Consider the following 19,598-nt stretch of genomic DNA (forward strand, 5'->3'; position numbering starts at 1 on the left):
ACTTATTTAAATGAATTATTATTCCAGCTCTCGTTGCTGTGCTGTGTTGCTTATTTAGTGTGCTGGACTGTTTCTTGTTTTCATTTTTCTCTTAGTTGTCATACTAAGACAGCTGTTTATTGCTGCTGTTCGGCTGGTTGTCTTTTACTATTATTATTATTTTTATTGTTTGTTTTTGTTTGTGTTTGTTTGTTGTTGTTTTTCTCCTCCCCAAGCCCCCCTCTCTGTTCTATTGCAGGTTTCATTGCTTTCTGCAATTGGTGTTTCCCACTGCCTTTCCCTGTTGTCCCCACCTTCCATCCCCCTTCTCTTACAGGTCTTGTCCTTTCTCTGTGCTGTCTGTTTGTGTCCCCCCATCCCCCGTGTCTGCCCCCCTGTCCAGCCCGGTGACAAATCAATATATAATTAAATAAATAATAAAACGGACAAAGGAGTATATTAATACTCTCTTGTTAAAGTAAAATCTGTCTGGCACAATATGGTATCCAGGTCATCATACTCTATACCAGGCTGCTGGGCAGGACAGGTTTAAAAAAAAAAAAAAAAAAAAAATAAAGTAAATAAAGTAAGTTTACACATTTCCCCTTCTCGGAATTGCTTCATTTCAAGGATTTAGATGCCTCCAGATGTGAAAGTATCCAGCGTTTCACAAGAAGAAGAAACAAAGAAGTAGAGAAAGTATGAAAATAAAATATGTGTGTAATAGGCTATACATTTTAATGATCTATAGAGACCCTTCAGATTAATCACGTTGCTGAACCACTTCTCTATTGAAAGCCTTAAGATAGTCATAACAGGGATGTTTTTCTGTAGCAGATCATCACGGCTCGCTGCCCAAATCCAGCTGCCCTGCCTGTTTTGTGTTCCTATTTGATAAATGATGTCTTTAATATGTAACCAAATTTAAATGTGATGTGATTATTGAGGCTGGTGCTCTATATCTGGCTTCCCCTTTTGTGTCGATGCCTGTCTGAAACACCGCAGCTTACAGCAGATATCAACAGACAGCCAGCGGCGCGGTTGTAATAAACGGATAAAAAGCAGGATATGCAAAGCCACGCAGAGAAAGCCTATTCATGTCTCGTTGAAGTGGCCTAACAACTGCTCGGACTGGCTTGTCCCTCTTGTGTGATGTCATCCAATGGATGAGTGGCTGGCGGCTGCGATGCGCATGTATGCAGTCCACTGCCTCAACGCATCACAGCGAACCGCACTTGACAGCTTGCCAGGTTAGAGGAGAGGGAAAAAACATACCATTCAAGGGAGGAAACCAGACCTGCTGAATTTCCACCAGCCAGCCGTCATCCGCATCCACCCGAGGTAGAGGGTTTCTACTCCCATCGACATCTTGTGCATCATTTTTTTTTTTGGTGGGGAGGGGGATTAATTATGTGTCCCTTCTAACGCACAGATGACAGCGTAACCGGGGCAGCAAACTGCTAAGGTACCAAAATACAGCCGCTTTGTTGAATAGGATCTGTTGTGACTGGACATGAATTCGGCGGAACAGACGGTTACATGGTTGATTACGCTCGGGGTGCTGGAATCGCCGAAGAAGACCATCTCGGATCCTGAAGCATTTCTGCAGACCTCCCTGAAAGATGGGGTGGTCTTGTGTAGACTGCTGGAGCGGCTCAGCCCGGGGTCCACGGAGAAAGTAAGGGCAATACACCCCCCCCCCCCCATCCGCACACACACACACACACACACACACATACACACACTCGCTCTCCTCTGCATAACCAACCGCCAGCCCTGTCGGCGTGTCTGTGTGCTGCCCAGATCCGTGAAACCGACGCGGTTTGTTGTCTGGCTTCTCTTTCTGCCCAGTGGTCCATGAGGCGATTTCTTTTGTAGGTCACGGCAGCCCGGGTTATTGTCTGCGAAAACAGAACTACACGGTTGCTCATACGAATGTCAGCGTGCGTAAAGAGAAAGGCCGTTGTTTCCACTATGTATCTGCTCTAAATAACACAGCATCACCGCAAACAGAAAAATTATTGATCAACTGTTCCAGGAGCTATTAGATCCACCAGTGCTATGGTCTTAATAATGAAGGCCTCGTTTAATATGCTTTCAGTGCATGTTTAAACACTCAACAGATCTGCATTATCGTTTGAAGCCCCTGATTTTTATTCCTCTTTGATCCAGGCTGATGTGGCTTGTATGTCAATGTATTTTGATAAACACAGTGTGATCAGCCAGGAGTGACTAGCCATCTGTACACAGACCACAGCAATAAGAGTGGGCCGCCATTGACTGCAAAGACGCACAGACAGAGACGGACCCTCTCCCCATTTAAAGAAACAGCGCAGTGTTTGTGTCTGTCAGCGTACAGCGTCAGCAAGTTCAGCGGCTAGTAGTTGACGGGAGGCAATGTTTTTCCTGAAAAGAGGATGTTCTGCTTTTCCCTGCCACACACGCGTGAGAAATTTGCCTGGTAAACTGGGAAAACAGGCCCCCCCCCCGCCTACCCCCTCGCGCCGACAATGGGGTGCTGTTTTATTTCCGTGACATCACCAAACGATGTTTCACCATTTTGCACAGGAGAGGATTTTATATAAGACATCCAGGGCACAACTGGGAAATGGGTGTCTCATCATGGTGGCTGAAATCCAAATCAGTGTGGCGTAATGAGCCCACATATTACTCATGTAAATTCTGTTAAATCTGCTGCAATCTCATCTGGGGATGATTTTATGTGTTTTATTGACATATAAGGACTAAGAGGATTGGAGCAGGAAAAATGGTCATGGGTTAAAGGGCTCTGCCCTGCCCCGCCCGTTCTGTTGTCAATTATCAACAATTGCTTTGATAAATGAACCCAAATGGTAAACAGTGGGCTTACAATACAAATCTAAAACATTTTCCTTCCTGGTCAGACAAGACACCTTTCAGTAACTCTGAAGTAAACTGTTAAGCCTAACACATTTTTAATAGGGATCCCATTTATTTGCTTCTAACAGACTTGTGACCGAAATATGTGCTGAGACAGACCATCAGTGCTCTCTGGTGGACAAACTATGTAGGCTAATGATGAAACTTTCTAAATTAATTTCAAACTTTGTAAATATCAGCATGGCTGATATAGCCTATCAGTTGCACTCTAAATACTACTACGGATTGAAACTACTACTACTAATATTTAACATTTCCACATGCCATGCTTTCCATTTACATGTCGCACTTCTATAATGATGAGTAGGGTCTCCAACATCCCTGGGCTAGTCATTCATTGGCCGGTCATGTCGTGCCACTTTCTGGCCCAGATAGCCCTCATCTGGTTCTGTTTTCAGTTCACATGGCAGCGCTTCAGTCATCCCTCTCTGTGTGTGCAGTCCTGTAGAAATTTAGATATGTGGACCAGAGCTGGGTCAGATGTCAGTTATATCAGGGTACATACCTGTGCTATATAGACCTAAGATGATAAATACTCTATCATGGTTCTTTCCAATTAGCTATTTTAGATTCCTCCCATTTCCATTTTGAGGGATGCATACTGTGCACACTGAGAACAATGACTGAAGTGTAGCCAAGGGAACTGAAAACAGAACCAGATGAGGGCCACATCTGGGCCAGACCATGGCACAATATGACTGACCAACCCAGGGATGTTAGGGACACCCTAATCATTATTATATACGCTTATATAATAATTGCACTTGTGAAACATGTAACTGTTTGGGGAAAAGTGGGAAGAACTGCATGGGGGAAAATGTTAAGTAGGCTATTATTATTATTAATAGTAGGCTATTGGTAGAAGTAGTAGGCCTAGTAGTATTTTGATCGTCACTGATAAATCATCCAAGCCAATATATATCTGCTGTATATCATATCAGTGTCTGTATGTCAGCCGATGAGTAGCCTAACAAGAAATGTCAGTGCAGATGTGCCAAAGATACAGAAACAGTGTCTACATTAGCCTACGTAATTTGTCCATCAGAGAGTATAGGCAAGTCTTTTTTTCAAATATAAAATATAGCCTACTGATAAGTAAATCTCTTAATCACAATTATTTAATAATAAATTGTAAGGGATCCTTATCAAGAATGTTTATGTTTAGTTTAAAACATAAATATTGATATTGGTATGGCCTCAGTTGGGCTGTAATTACACTTAGTTGCCAGTTTTGGGTTTAGGTACACCCAGCTAAAAGTATTGCAGTCTTATACAACAGCCCTGCAATAAATCCTCATGAAGGTTAAAATGCAACTTTATATTCATTTCAGAGGCTGTAGTTTGTGCTGCTGCTGAACTGGATTGACCTATAGTCTACAGAGAGATGTTGGAAATATTTTGTCCAGCCCATCTATGTCTGTGAGGGTAGAATGAATCCTTCCTTACCACTTCGTTGAATTATATAAAACACCAGTGCATCCATAGGCTACATCAACATCAGCGGGGATCCCTATTTGTCAACGTCATTTCCCCTCACCAAACACTACAGCCTCCTCCACTTCCCCGCTGCGGGATCTGCGTCCAGCCTCCCGGAGTGTGAGGCCCCGGTGCAGATACAGACACTGTGGTGCGTGTAGTTAAAGAAGATACAATTTAAGGACCGCTGCACTCACAGAAAACCGCAGTGTGGAAAGCAAAAACCCCGCAGCGTGAACTGGAAGTATATCTCTAACCAGCGTTTCCGTCCGAATTCCAGATTTACCAAGAACCGAAAAACGACGGCGAGTGTTTGAGCAACATAAAGGAGTTTCTCAAGGGCTGCACATCGTTTCGCGTCGAGGTGAGTACCTTTTCAGATTTTTGCCTTATCTTGCGTTTCTACCACAGCCGTCAGCACATTACAACACCCAGAGGTGCTGCTCGAAATGTAGAGTTAGCATGTTCAAGAGGAGATACTCATAACAATAAACAATGGGTTCGTGGAGCGGGCGGACGGAGGGAGGAGGAGGGAACTACGAGCCGAGAATAATCACCCGGGGAGGCTTGCCCGTCCAGTGGCGATACATTTGCAACATTTTGGCATCCTTAAGTTACACTGCTTGATAAAACTATTACACTGTCGCCTGTTCACATTTCCCACTGGGGTTTAGCAGCGCCTGGGTGATGTTTACGCGTTGTTAATTAATGCAGAGCTTTGTCCTCGGACTCATGCGTGGCTTTATTGTCACCACCACTTCACACTAGCCCTTGGGTACACATTTTTTGTTAAGAACAAATTGCTACTGCTGCAGCTATGAGCAATATGGACCCATGGTTATGCAAGAAGGTCTTGTTCTTACAGTAATTACAGTCATATTATTAGAAGGTGTAAAGTCTAAACATGTCCTCAGATCAAGTAGGCCTACCTCACCCATGCAGGCGTATATAATAGTATTTGGGTAAGTTGTAGTTAATGCTAGTGAGAATACCTCCATAATGTTAAGCAAATGGAGGACAGCATGCTGTTTAAGGTTGCATGTTGGCCAGAGCATAGAAGATTCATTGAACCACCCCAGTTTGACAATGCATCTCAGTGTTCCTCACCATTGCCTCCCCCCACTGAGTCTCCAGTCACTGAACAAGATGTGGACATGGGGTGAGACAGAGTGCTGTCATGTTAAGTGTGTGAAACATGCCCTTTAGTAGTTACAGGCAGCTGAAATGCCAGGGAAGCAAATCACACGGCTATCATGATTTGTATTGGAAACGGCCTCTGTTTGTTTAGGCTCACCACAGAGACTGTTTCTGGCAGCTGCGTTTACCAATAATCTGCAGGTTTACTGCTAACAAATAGTCAAACCCCCCATCATAACTACTCCTTTAAGTCATGCTGACTTATGCCTTCACCGGCAGAGATAGCGTGCTCAGTAACGTCACCGTTACTTTTACTCTATGTTCCATCCTTGCATGCAAGAGTGTGTCCAAATATATGTGACTTTTTTGTTGTTGAGTGAACCGAACAGAGCGGGATTACCGTAGTTTGGGACATACGTGGCATTCTGCCCTGCTCACCATCTGTAAAGCAAAGATGGATCTTCTCCAGAGCCCAGAGCACAGCTGGCTCTGACCCCAGGTAGCTGTGGCTGCAGATTAGAGCAGTGGCCGCTTACACGAGAACAGTCAGACAGATAGATGTGACGTTTTTGCGTTTCTGACCTACCTCTTTTTAAAGTTAAGCAGGAAGTTTGGCTGAACATCAACCTGCGAGCCTTGCTATGGGGGCATTTCAACAGGACTGATTTCTTTTAGATCTATTTTGGATACATCTTGCAGATTTAAGACCATGTCTGACACTTAGGCAGCTGTTGTTACTGACCCTTAGCCCCTAATGTCTTTGACCACAGGAAGTGATCATTAGAGTTCCCATGACTCTGATGGTCCCACTGGTATAGTAACCTTACCCGGTGTCTACCCTGAGAATAATCACGGATCCATCTGTCGCAGCCAATGGGAGACTTCATTGCCATTAAATAAAAATAAGCTGTTGTATTGCAAAGTGTAGTGCTGTTTCATGTATTTGGACACTGACATATTTTTTTGTTGTGTTGGCTGTAGGGCCAACAATGAATCTGTTGAGTTTTGAAATGAATTGAGTTGGTGTTTAAGATATGATATGTCTTGTAAAGTAGAGAAAAATGCCCAATGTGAAATCTTCAAATGTGTTGTTTAGTCCGACCAACAGTCCAAAACCCACAGATTTTCAACGTGAAATAATATTAAAAAACAGTAAATCATCACATCTGAGTTGCTGGAACTGGAGAATATTTGCCACGTGTGCTTGATTGAACAACTGTAACTAATAAGTGATTATCAAAATTGTTACTGAGTCATTGATCAATCTACTGTGCTCTAGTTGGCTTTTCACTAAAGCAGTTTGGATTTAAATTAAAGTAATGACCATGAGGTCAAAGCTACGAGTTATTTACATCCAAGTCAGTATAACCAGTGTCATAGTCGTTTTTTTTCATTATCACCACAATTTACTTTATAATAATTATTTAGTGCACCAAAAGTAAAATAAGCTTCAATTAAGGCATATTGATATCAGTTGCAAATATCTGCGACCCATATAAATCAGCAGCAGGTTGGTACTGCAGCCATTTTCACCAGCGCTAGACCAATAATTTGATTGGGGCGATAGATCAAATCAGATTTTGTAAATTCTCAAATATATATAATATTGACCTCCAAAATCCAATATCAGTTGGCCTATAATCTTACTTCTTGCTTGCCTCTGGGGCTTTTTGTCTTCAGTCTGGTCTTCAAGAACTGAAACACATGATCAGTTGGATTGAGGTCAGGTGACTAACTTGGCCGGTGAAGAATATTCCACTGTTTGGTTTTTAAGAAAACTGCTTGGCTGCCTTGTCGCTGTATTTAGGATCATTGTCTGTTGAACTGTTCTAAAATTAGAGCATGATTTGTAAAAAAAAAAAAAAAAAAAGGAAACATAATATAATTAAGGATAGTGCTGTCATCCTTATATGGATGTAAAATCACTCAATCACCTTTTAAAACTGAAAGTCAACACTTTAACCCCCTCATTTTTAGTGTTATTTCAATCCAGTCACTGTCTAAATACATACTGTATGTTGCCTTAAATCCCTCACTGTAGGGAGTTAAGTTGTACTACAGTTGTACTGTATTGGACAATAACTATAAGGGGATTCACATACGCAGTAATATTTTAATATAATTTTGTATATTTAAGCAATCTCTCACTAAGAAATCTGACATGTAACCCTATCCCATTAACTGTAGTGTACATGCAGTAGCTGGTTGTAATACACCGTGCAGGTAAACACTAATTTTCTCAATCACGACAAGTGTGGGAGCAATTCACCACACTGTTGTGGCTTGCTGAGTCACAGAGGGGTGTTGCACTATTGTCTCAGCCTGCTCCGAGGGATCATTACCTGACTGTGATGCTGAGGCTTAGTAGGCATGTTGTAGCTTGTCGTGTTAGTCATTGTTCATAATCTCCATGCGTGAATATTTAATTTACATCATTCATCATGTTTCACTGTGATGACTGATTTTTTTCCCCTAATGGATAATCTGTTAAAAGACTGCAGAACCAACATTTAGCTGTTATTGTGGGGCAAAAAAGTTTAGCATAAACACTGAATGTTAGCTGTAGTTTCAGTTCTGGTGAAGGTATTGACGTGTCAGGAAGAGGGTGCTTTCACATGACTGCTCCTTAAGGACAGCAAGTCTTCCAGTGACACACACACTTCTTTTTTCCAAATACACAGTCTTGCAAACTAAGCCATTCACATATTCCCTTAGGACATATCTGTAATCAGAGCGGAAGATGAGAGAGACTCAAAGTCACTCACCCTCACTATAACTGAAGCGAGAGTAACTAATCACTTGAAGCCGTTACACAGGAAGATAGAGGACGACTACAGTTATTAACAGAGATACAATCGCTGCCATTCATACTAACCGAGAGTCTAGTGACTCACACTGATACAGACCCTGCTTACACGTACTGCAGTTGAAGCATAAAGGCTGGCGTTATTCAAAATTGTTCTTATTGTCAACACATTCCATGAAAAAAAAGCCATCAATGCATTAGTCTGTTTCTCAATACTTCGACTTCCCTACCCTAGTCTGTTACACTCTGACCATGTCACTTTAATTAGTAAAAGTCCAACTTATAAACAGCGTTCACGTCAACATCCGCCTGATATCCGCGTAATAATACAGAAGCGCCTGAAACCAAGTAAGCAGTGGTGCCTTACGTCGGCCAGAGTCCATTGTTCAGTGTGATTAAATGTAATGGAAATAGTGTTGTATTCTCATTGCAAGTCATTTTAACCCTCACTCAACCAGCTCTGCAATGTCAGATGAAGTCATAAACATATGTGAAACTTTCTCATCTTTACCATATGATGTGAATGCAGCATCAGCCTAAATCTCATTTGTCCCAAATTAAGACGGAAATCTTAAAACAGATAACAAATATCTTGTTTCATTTTCAGCTGGGCACTGTAGTTTTAAAGAAACATCACAAAAACATGGTGGTGGGATTCATTTGAAATAAAAAGTAGTACCTGAGTTTCTGTACAGATACCAGAATGACATGATACTTTGACAAATATAAACATGTCTTTCTACAGACCCCTTTTCCCATTTAACAAAATATGCCCAACATATCAAACATGAAATGCTATATGGCACAAGTAGCTGTCTAAATGTTTATGTAGGTCATGAACCATGTAATTAAATGAAGGCTACTGATCAGACATTCAAAGCCATCTCGCTGTACTTGACAATTATTGTTACTTGGTGCTTTGGTCACATGTTTGGTATGAAAAATATTGAGGTTCAATTAGGGCTGGGCAATAAAACAATATTGATATTATAGCAGTATAGTTTCTTCAATAACAATATAACAATATACCGTCAATAAATGTTTGATTTCATTTATTTGAATCACAAAAAAATTAGCACTTAATTTTAGATATTCATTTTGTTGAGGAAAAGGGACTGAAAAATATTTACTAATCATATTTTTGGAAAGAAAGATTTTACCGTAATTGTTTTGAATGATCTACCTCAGATTTGCGAAGTGATACACTGTTTGGCATCAAGTGTTTGTTCTGACCATAAAGAATAGTTTAACCACACAGTTAATCATCTGGTTTCTTCAATTTTCTCTCAGGAGGAAAAGTCTGCCTCTAAACTTGAAAGAAACAATGATTTGAAATTTAATAATCATTGATGGTCATTGATGGTATGAAATGTTTTTATCATGATAAAATGTTTGTCCATATAGGTTTGATACTCAAGCTGGAGATCATAGTGCATTTGTTAGGATGCATTACATGCTCATTATAATCAACGACATATCACCCATTGTGAAGGAAGCGCTATCTTTTGTAATGCACATAATTCAACCAGTTTAGTGGAACGCTAACGGAACGTAAATAGTGTCTGTCTGTAGCTGCTGCAGATATATGCGTGTCGGCTGTGCTTGTGTGTTTCGCCCACTACTTCTGTCAAAGATAACGAGAGTTATCGATTGACTGCTCAGCGCTGGCAGTGTGACCAAGTGATGACACAGTCCTGCTGCGCTGGAATTAGTGAGTAGCTTTAAAAGGGAAAATGCTCTTGCTGATGACTCTATGGCTCTGATGTTGATGCTGTCCTTCTCTCTGTGCTCTCTCACCAACAGCCATTTGAGGCCAGTGACCTGCTGCTGGGACTGAACTTCTCAAAGGTGCTGAGCAGTCTGGTTGCTCTGAATAAAGTGACTGCAGGTCAGTCAAAATATGTGCAATATTTGTTATATGATGCCTGTGGGTGTTATCTATGAAAGACAGGTGAGTAGTCATGAGAGTGGGTGTGTGTGGGTTTGCCAGGTCTAGTGTATTTATATTTTGCCTTTTCTGTACAGATATTGGTGTGGGCAGTGATTCAGTGTGCGCCCGACACTCTTCAGCCCATCGCATCAAGTCATTTGAGTCCCTGTCCTCTCAGGCTTCACTGGGCCGATCTTCCAAGCTGATGCAGAACCAGTTTCGCAGTCTGGTAAGGTCACCACTCACTAAACGGCTCATGGTTCAATGGTTCTGAGTCACTGAAAACACGAACACAATAACACTTGTCAAATATAATGCAATCCAAAGCAACAGCCATGCAGTGTGAGCACCACCTTTGTGAAGCTTATAAGGTAAAGTTTTTGATGAGACTGCATCAGAGAGCTATTGATTTGATATTTGAGTTCATGGCTTGTGGCTATAATAATGTACAGTTTTTTTGTTATTTTTGTCCTGTTGCAGTCCAATAATAAGTAAACAATAATAATCCAATGTCGTCAGTTCATTGTAGTGGTTTGGGGGGATTGTTTCATTACGATTAAGTACTGGTACCAAGTTGATACAGTGTTTCCCACAGAATTAGGTTTGCTTTCTTTAAAATAATTATTATTAAATAATACTGTATATAAAGTGCTCCAATACAAAAATACTTTGTGACAAATAATTAACTGAACAAACAGTATATAGACCATGGCTAAATTGCCTCACATTGTGTTAAACAAATAACAAAAATAAATACAGTGAAGAATAGAAATGAGACCCCTTTTCCTGAGAGAGCAGTTTTTCTGACCTGCCCTGCTTCAGTCTCTGCTGCCCTAGCTGGCTCTCCCATCGCAGCATGTTGGCTGCTGTCCTCCTCCTCCTCTTCTACATCTCTCTCTTCATTAGCTACAGCTATCCCTTCCTGGCCCTCTCTTGCTGCTTCAGCTGCCACAGCAGCACTGGTTGAAGCCTTGGAAGTATTTGAAACAAATTAATTGGATAGTTAATCACACTGGCGTACTGTTCCGCTTTTCCATATGTGTTTTCAGAAGTGTCTAGGTATGCTGTTTTGCTACCTCTGGTCCAGACTATCTCTGCTCCTCCTCAGGATAAGCCTTTTGAGTCTTTGAAAATATTTTTCAGTATTCATCTGGATTGAGAGAGCAAACATTCAGCATCAGAGTTTAAGATTTAACATTTACGTTCTCCACTTGCACGGGCAGTCGATATTGACTAGACTATTGTACAGTGCGCTAACCTCGACAGCCCAGCTCAGAGTGTGGATTTGACCCATTTTATATAGTAAAAAAAGAAAATCATCACATATGGCGTGGCGGTCAATGTTCATGTTGTGGTGGGCTGCCACAAATAAATCAATGTATGGACCTCTGCTCAGGTTGAAGGTTGTACAGATGTCACCAGACTTTGTGCAATAATAAAAAGCCGCAGTCACACTGGAATTGTACTTTAAAGGGTTTGTTTGCAACATAGTTTAAGCCTCTGAGGGATGGAAATAATGAGTATGATCAGATGAACCATGATGAGTAATGAATATTACACAATATTTGCTGGGTTTGTTTCACAAGATGGATAAATAGATGTTTCATCGCAAAACTCTTCTTGTTCACACTTCCTAATAACTTTACATTTCTCCCATGAAAAATTGCTGTCATCAGTCTTTAGTCTCCTGACTTCACAATGTCCGTTTCTGCTCACAGCTCACTTTCCCTTTTGCTTCTCTCCCTGCTTGGTGACATCCTTCCCTCATTTGTCAGGATATGTCTGAAAACAGTGGACAGCAGCTGCTGGTGAGGGCACGTTTCAACTTCCAGCAGACCAACGAGGATGAGCTCACCTTTACCAAGGGTGACATCATCAGTGTGACTCGTCAGGAGGACGGCGGCTGGTGGGAGGGCATGCTCAATGGCAGGACTGGGTGGTTTCCTAGTAACTATGTTCGCGAGGTCAAAGGCTCTGGTAGGTATCTCCACTACCTCTGTAAGACATTTTAACATTAATACAGTGATTTAAAAGATTATATAAGTTATATTTCTCATCATTTTATGTAGGTATGCCTCCCCTGCATGTGTCTGTGAACGATCACAGAGCAGCTTGAAATATTAAATAATTAGCTAAACAGACATCTTCACATCTCTCTCAGACAAAACCTGCCAACCGGTACACTAAATCACACTTGCCATTGTCGTTGCGATTCCATCTGGCCTTGTGACAGTAACACAGTCCCACATCTGCTGCGTCTTGAGGCCTGCTGCGGTCTGTTGTTTTTCCTCTTGTAAAGCAGGTTGCGTTGCCATGTTGCAAGAGGTGGCAGCTTAAAGTCTGATCCTCTGTCTGACTGACATTTACGCATTCCACCAATTTAACAATCATTTTTTGTGAGTGTAAGGATCAACGGACAAGATGTTTGTAATGAATTGTTATAGATATATTTTCAGTGGTAGCAGAATTATGTGATTATGGTGTTGCTTCAGTTAATGTCGGGTCTTTACGGCCCAGCTAGAGGAAATTCTTCTTGCAGCAAGACAGCTTAAAAACAAACACAATAAAACCACTCAAAAGACAATGAAAGGTTAATATAGGAAAAGCAAGAAAACATTGATATTAATAAGAATAAAAGCAATAATATATATATAATAATAGGGATAAGATGAGATAAGGTGTAAGAGTTACATATTAGAATTACGAGCGCTTATTGCACATGGGAATAAATGAAATGCTGAGATGTGACGTTTAACGAGGAAAAGAGGACAAAACAGCTACTGAAACAATGTACCATGAGCTATTGTTATTTTTTCTCATTAACTATTATTGAGTGCAAATCCTAATACACACAGTAAAAAAACATAAGTCGCAATCCTGATATGCAGTTATGGTGGATATCAAGCAGTAGAACGACGTTTTTGTGCTTTATATGTGCAGTTAAACATCAGCCACTAAAAACACTTTTGTAACAGGGACTACTAATTTCTGAAAATAGTAGTAGCATCAGTTTGTCTCCAAAATGCACTTCACTAAACACTGTGTGCCTTAGTAATGATTCATGCTTAAAGAGTCCACTTTTATATGATATTTAATATTTCTTGCAAAAGTCAAGTGTGACTTGATTGTGTTCATTGAAAGTGTCTTCATGTCTCATTAGATATAATGCTTGGTAGAAGAATGTCCCCTAATTTATGTATTTTCTCTCTGGCCACAGACAAACAAGTGTCCCCCAAGTCTGGCACTCTTAAGAGCCCACCTAAAGGCTTTGACACTTCTGCAATCAGCAAGACGTACTATAACTTGGTAAGAAAGCAACTGTTATTTCTGTCTTATTTTCCATTTTTTCCCCCTTTCTTTCTTTTGTCTCTGTTTCTCCACTAACACCATGTTAAAATTTAAGTCTTGTCTCTGTTTTTTGAGCGCTTTTATTCTCCCCTGGTTTTTGTCTGTATCTCTGCTTTTCCCATTCAGTGTTTGTAAATTCTTTTGCCGGAATGAGATGGAGTACCAAGATAAAATCGAGGTGGCCTTTTCACCCACAGCTCTCTCTCTACACAACTCACCGACATACTTTCGTTCCTCTTGTCTAAAATGTTCTGTGCCTAGCCATGAGAATGTTACTGCGGCTGAGGGCAGGTGTGGTTTTTGGAAAACTGCCATCACAGTTGTAGTGAAAACACGGATCAGTTATGTGGCTCACTTTCCAAACCTGAACGACCCAATTTTTCACTACATTTTTTTTAATACACAGAAGCAACATTTATGTTTAATGGTGTTTTAATAAGTTATATGTAATGTTTGGACTACAAAGAAAGTGTAATGTAAAAATGTCTCTCAAAGAACAGCGTTGTTTTTCAAGACCTCTTTCTCTCCTTGAGACAGGTACACTTTCTAATTTGAAGCTGTTTTTTTACTTTCTTTTGCAGGTGTTGCAGAACATTTTAGAAACGGAGACAGAATATTCTAAGGACCTTCAGAGCCTCTTGACGAACTACCTGCGACCTCTTCAGAGCATCGACAAGTACGACTCATTCACATGTAAAGCTTGATGAAACCAGAACCAGGTTATTTTAGCATGACTGTTGTACAACAGGAACCCGGATCAGATTTTGTACACGTCTCAAACAACAAATAACTTTTTGTTTTTTGCATCTCACTGAATATGCTGTCACCGTTTTACTTTACCCGTCCTATCTTTTCCTCCAGACTGAGCAGCTCAGATGTGGCTCTGATTTTGGGCAACCTTGAAGAGATCAGCACCTTCCAGCAGATGCTCGTCCAGTCGCTGGAGGAGTGCACCAAGTTAGTCACCCCCCCCCCCTCCTCCCTGCACACACAGCCCCACTGCAGCAGCATCCTCATTGTTTCATAATAAGCAGAGCGACATCTAGTGTTGGGCTGACTGTACTACAGGGATGTAGTAAACCAGGGATTAAACCATAGGCTAGGGCATAGTCTGCTTATTTTATATTCTTTAGTCTTTATCAGAGTTTGCATAGAAGCATTTTGTCTGTGCGTGATCTTTTTTTTTTTTTTTTTTCTCTTCAGGCTTCCAGAGAGCCAGCAAAGGGTGGGAGGCTTCTTCCTCAACCTCATGCCACAGATGAAGGCTCTTTATGCCGGTTACTGCTCCAACCACCCCTCTGCAGTTAATGTGCTCACCCAGCACGGGTATGGTTACATCAACAATGTTTCCTTTTATTTTACAGTGTTTTCAGCCTGTTTTCAGACAGCAGCTCACAAGGAAGAAGAAGAGGGCTTTCGTGTTACACAGGGAAACGTTTGTTTTATAATGTCTTGCATTCTTAACAGGAAAAGGGACTGGTTGTGTTGTTGAGTCTGTGGAGTTTGTCTTTGTTTTGTAGTTGTAGCTACCTATCCACTGGTTGTGGAAACTATTGTGGCTTGTCTCTACATAGGTGCATCTGAATAATGTGATTTGGGAATGTTTTAACTACTGTGAATCATAATGCACTACAACAAATACTGCCTGTGAGAAGTGCTGTTTCAACTATGTTGTCACTTCACAAAAGTGCAGGTTGTTGTGTTATTAGGCAAATACACTGCCAACTAAAACTACCTAATATGAAGGTTATAATGTTAAGTGTTCGTTTAAACTGTTTTAGAGAGGTGTTGATTCAACTGTATGATCATTGTGGAAGATGTAGGTTTTTGGTGCTGTTGAGCTAAATTGCGTTCCACAGAGAGGTGTTTCTGTTATTTACCCTACTTTTATTGATATAAATGGAGTGGGCAAAATAATGGAAACACCTGTCAGTATAGCAGCATCCAAAATGACCATAATGTTTAATCAGTCTCAACCGCTCTAAAACTGTTTAAACAAAAACTTACCATTATAAACTTTTAAAAAGTTAATATAACATTATAAAAGTAGGATTTATTGCAGGACTGCATTATTTAACTGGGTGTAACAAATAAACTTGTAGCTGAGTTTAGTTTGTAAAGTGTCTTTCAGTCAGTGTTAAGGTTTCTCTTTGTCAGTACAGTTTTCCTGTTTTTTGGTATATGCTGTCATGGTTTTTGACACACTTTCGCACATCATAATTTGTCCCATGTGTAGCTGGCTTTATAACTTTGTTTACTTTACTTCAAATTTAATTTCCTTCCCAATTACCAAGGCACAAAGTGAGTGGGTTGTAACAAGCTTAAAGCCAGTTAACAAAGTGTCAAACAGAGGCCAGTTAGTCTCTCTTTGTGACACTTTGTTGGTTGCAAACCCTGTGAAGTCTGAAGAACTGTATGTCGTCAAGGTTACATAATGAGCTAAATGATTTCTTTTGACTCCCTGTCTCTCTTTCTGTATTTTCCTTGTCTTGCAGTGAAGTACTGGGGGAGTTTATGGAGGGGAGGGGGGCAGTCAGTCCTGGGATCCTCACCCTGACCACAGGCCTCAGTAAACCCTTCATGAGACTCGACAAATACCCCAACTTACTCAAAGAGCTGGAGAGGCACATGGAGGTATGTATCTAAACATCGTCGCTTGTGTTGTGAGCTGCAACAATCAGTTGTCAACTATAGAAATTAATTGGCATCTATTTTAATAATCATTTCATCAGTTTGAGTACTGTTTTAAAGGGAAAATATCATTCTAGCTTCCTAAATGTGAATATTTTCTGGTTTCTTTACTCCTCCATGATGGCAAAGAGAATTGCTAATTGCAAAAGAAGGTTTAGGATGTCATCTTGGGCTTTTGGGAAGCACTGATTGACATTTTCAAGACCAAACAACTTATCGATTATATGAGAAAAAAATCGACAGATTTATCAACACTGAAAATGACTAGTTGTAGCTCTATGTGTGTTTAATAACCAACGTGTTTCTTTCAGGAGAGCCATCCTGACCGGCCAGACATTCTGAAGTGCATGGCGTCTTTCAAAAATCTATCTGTAAGTTGAGCCCCCCTTCTGTCCTGTCAAATGTGGCATGTAACCAGGTCTTTAAGCTGTTGTTTGCTTCCCTTGTTTCAGGCTCAGTGTCAGGAGGTGCGGAAGCGTAAGGAGCTGGAGCTGCAGATTCTCACCGAGTCCATCCGGTTGTGGGAGGGGGATGACATTAAGACCCTGGGCTCTGTGCTCTACATGAGCCAGGTCTTAGTTCAAAGTCCTGGCTCCGAGGTACTAGAACCATCTAACTTCTCCACATGCACTTCATTTAGCTATGAACTGCTACCAGTATTGCTTCTACACAACATTTGTTCATGTCAAAGATTTGCTATAATTGACAGGTAATCTTCTAAAAACCCTTAACAACTCCAAAACTTACCAATTTTGTAACAAACATAGCGAGTGTAACTTTTTCCATGTGAATGGCTCCTTTCATCATCTCAGCCTCAGCCACCGCCTTTTTGATGATCTGTTTATAATGTAGGGCTTGGGACACTGCAGTTGTGTAGATCAGTGGTTCCCAGCCTCTGGGCTGTGGACCGACACCCTGTCATTGAACGTCTACTACAGGGACACAAGGAAATAATATGATATGTTAAAAAAGCTGAATAATAGTTGTCAAGCTTCATCGGCTTCTGTGGAAATAACCTCAAACTTACCGTTTGTGGCTACTAGATTTTTCTGTGCTGTGTTCCTGTTACTGTACTGTAGCTAGGTAGCTATGATGAGTAAAAAACTAAAGCATAGAGCATTTGAGAGGTGATTGAAAGAGCTTGAGCATTTCTTCAAGTGATGCAGGGGAAATAAAAAATGTAAAAATAGTGTTATATCTGAACATTTGACCTAGGGCTTTAACCAATATTTCTGTTCCCCAGGCTGATTGGCTTGTAACATCAGTGCAAAAAAAGGTTGACAAAGATCTAGATCACGCAGAGTAAAATGCAAAACAGCTGTGGTTGTAACTGTCAATAAATGCCACATTAAAGGGGCACATGCCAATTTGTCCTGTGAACCACAAAAAGGTAATGCACCACTCTTTTCACAGTTGTGATGTATATACCCAGATCGATTATAGAGAAGTGATTAGTTACAGAAACATCACTGTGAGCATGATGATGTGTGGTATGCTGTAAAACTCCTGCGATCTTGACAACTGCCAATATCTTTTATCTCACCAGATAATTCACTTCAACTAATGTAACTATTCTCTGAGACTGTTGTGAGTCTTTGATCGGAACTAGCCCTTAGTCAAATCTTTGTGTGTGTTGACACACAAACTGGATCACACCTTATCTCTCCCATTCCCTCTCTATTCCTCTCTCACTCTACTACTTCTTCTTTTTTGTCAGGAGAAGAGTGAGCGTTACCTCATGCTCTTCCCTCACATCCTCCTCATGCTGTCTGCCAGCCCCAGGATGAGTGGCTTCATATTCCAGGTCAGTAATAAACATTTTCTCAGATCAGTCTGATTTAAGACTCTTTCTAGTCTATCCTTAGAGTTCTGTACTTAATATAGTGGAAGAGAGGTATTTTCTCTCTTACGTCTTGATCGTGATGCAGTGATTTCCCTCTGCAGGGAAAATTGCCCCTGGCCAGCATGACAGTGACCAAACTAGAAGACTGTGAAGCCCATAAAAACGCCTTTGAACTCAATGGTAAGGCTACATAAGATGTTGAGGTGAGTGTGATTCTTTTACACAACGCCTTCAACAACATTGTCTCTGTCCGTGCAGGCACCATGTTTGACCGTCTCCAGGTAGTGTGCACCAACCAGCAGGACCTGCAGGACTGGGTGGAACACCTGACCAGACAGATAAAGCACACTGCAGCCACAGCACCCAGCCACAAACCACTCACTGTTCCCTGCCACACGGTCAGGAGCTAATGACTACATACCCACATACAGATGATTTCATTTATGTGTTCATTTATACTCAATGTGGTTCAAACACCGCGCACACATACACACACACACACATATATATATATATGTGTGTGTGGTGTGTGTATATATATATATACACATATATGTGTGTGTGGTGTGTGTGTGTGTGTGTGTGTGTATATATATATATATATATATATATATATACACATATATGTGTGTGTGGTGTGTGTATATATACACATATATGTGTGTGTGTATATATGTGTATATATATATATATATATATATACACATATATGTGTGTGTGTATATATGTGTGTATATATATATATACACATATATGTGTGTGTGGTGTGTGTATATATGTGTGTGTATATATATATATATATATATATATACATACACATACTCTACTCTACAATCAATATGCCATTAGAGGTTGGCTCACATAATGCCTAGCAATCATTTAAAATTACTATATAGCCTTGTGTGAAGTGGCTTATTTCTCTCACTAGAATGGCTGTAATGCACAATTGCATTTAATGAAATGAATACACATGTTAATAATCAACATTCGGCCTTTATGCCTTGAATAAACAATCAACACACACGATGTAGGATGTCATTGGAGTATATGACATCTAGGCTACTGAGGGCTGCCTTTCCCTAAAGGACCTTTTACATAAAAATAACCGAAAGATTAATAATTTTGTTGTTACTGAAACAACTGCAGTTCAGATGAATATTTGCAATGCTTCAATGACAGTTTTGAGGACCACGTGAATGTACAACTAGACTGTTGCTGTTTTGGAGATGTACTGCTGCCTAGTTAGCTGCCACTGTGACCTGGAACTGGATAAGTAGATGGAAAATAAGTGTTAAATGTATTTACATAAAATCTGGGTTGGACCCTCTTTTGCCTTCAGAACTGCCATAATCCGTTGTGGCATACTTTCAACAAGGTGTTGGAAACATTCTTCACAGACTTTGGTCCATATTGACATGATAGCATTGTGCAGTTGCTGAAGATTTGTCGGCTGCACATCCATGATGTGA

At 40.6% G+C, this 19,598-nt stretch overlaps 1 protein-coding gene across 3 annotated transcripts in view; it reads left to right on the forward strand.

Moving 5' to 3' along the window:
• Positions 1-1,197: 1,197 nt before the first annotated feature.
• arhgef7a (Rho guanine nucleotide exchange factor (GEF) 7a) overlaps positions 1,198-19,598 on the forward strand; it is a 34,761-nt gene continuing 16,360 nt past the window's right edge. The window contains exons 1-16 of one of the 3 annotated variants that reach the window (XM_046054152.1): positions 1,198-1,320; positions 1,412-1,657; positions 4,655-4,738; positions 10,121-10,205; positions 10,343-10,476; positions 12,023-12,224; positions 13,465-13,553; positions 14,177-14,271; positions 14,457-14,552; positions 14,799-14,921; positions 16,091-16,229; positions 16,598-16,657; positions 16,739-16,885; positions 18,004-18,090; positions 18,231-18,309; positions 18,388-18,527. In XM_046054152.1, coding sequence (XP_045910108.1) covers positions 1,493-1,657; positions 4,655-4,738; positions 10,121-10,205; positions 10,343-10,476; positions 12,023-12,224; positions 13,465-13,553; positions 14,177-14,271; positions 14,457-14,552; positions 14,799-14,921; positions 16,091-16,229; positions 16,598-16,657; positions 16,739-16,885; positions 18,004-18,090; positions 18,231-18,309; positions 18,388-18,527 — 1,725 coding nt within the window. In that variant the 5' untranslated portion in view covers positions 1,198-1,320; positions 1,412-1,492. The other 2 variants (XM_046054155.1, XM_046054154.1) reach the window with 2 other exon arrangements.

The sequence above is a fragment of the Micropterus dolomieu genome, linkage group LG07, assembly GCF_021292245.1.
Source record: "Micropterus dolomieu isolate WLL.071019.BEF.003 ecotype Adirondacks linkage group LG07, ASM2129224v1, whole genome shotgun sequence".
Lineage (NCBI taxonomy): Eukaryota > Metazoa > Chordata > Actinopteri > Centrarchiformes > Centrarchidae > Micropterus > Micropterus dolomieu.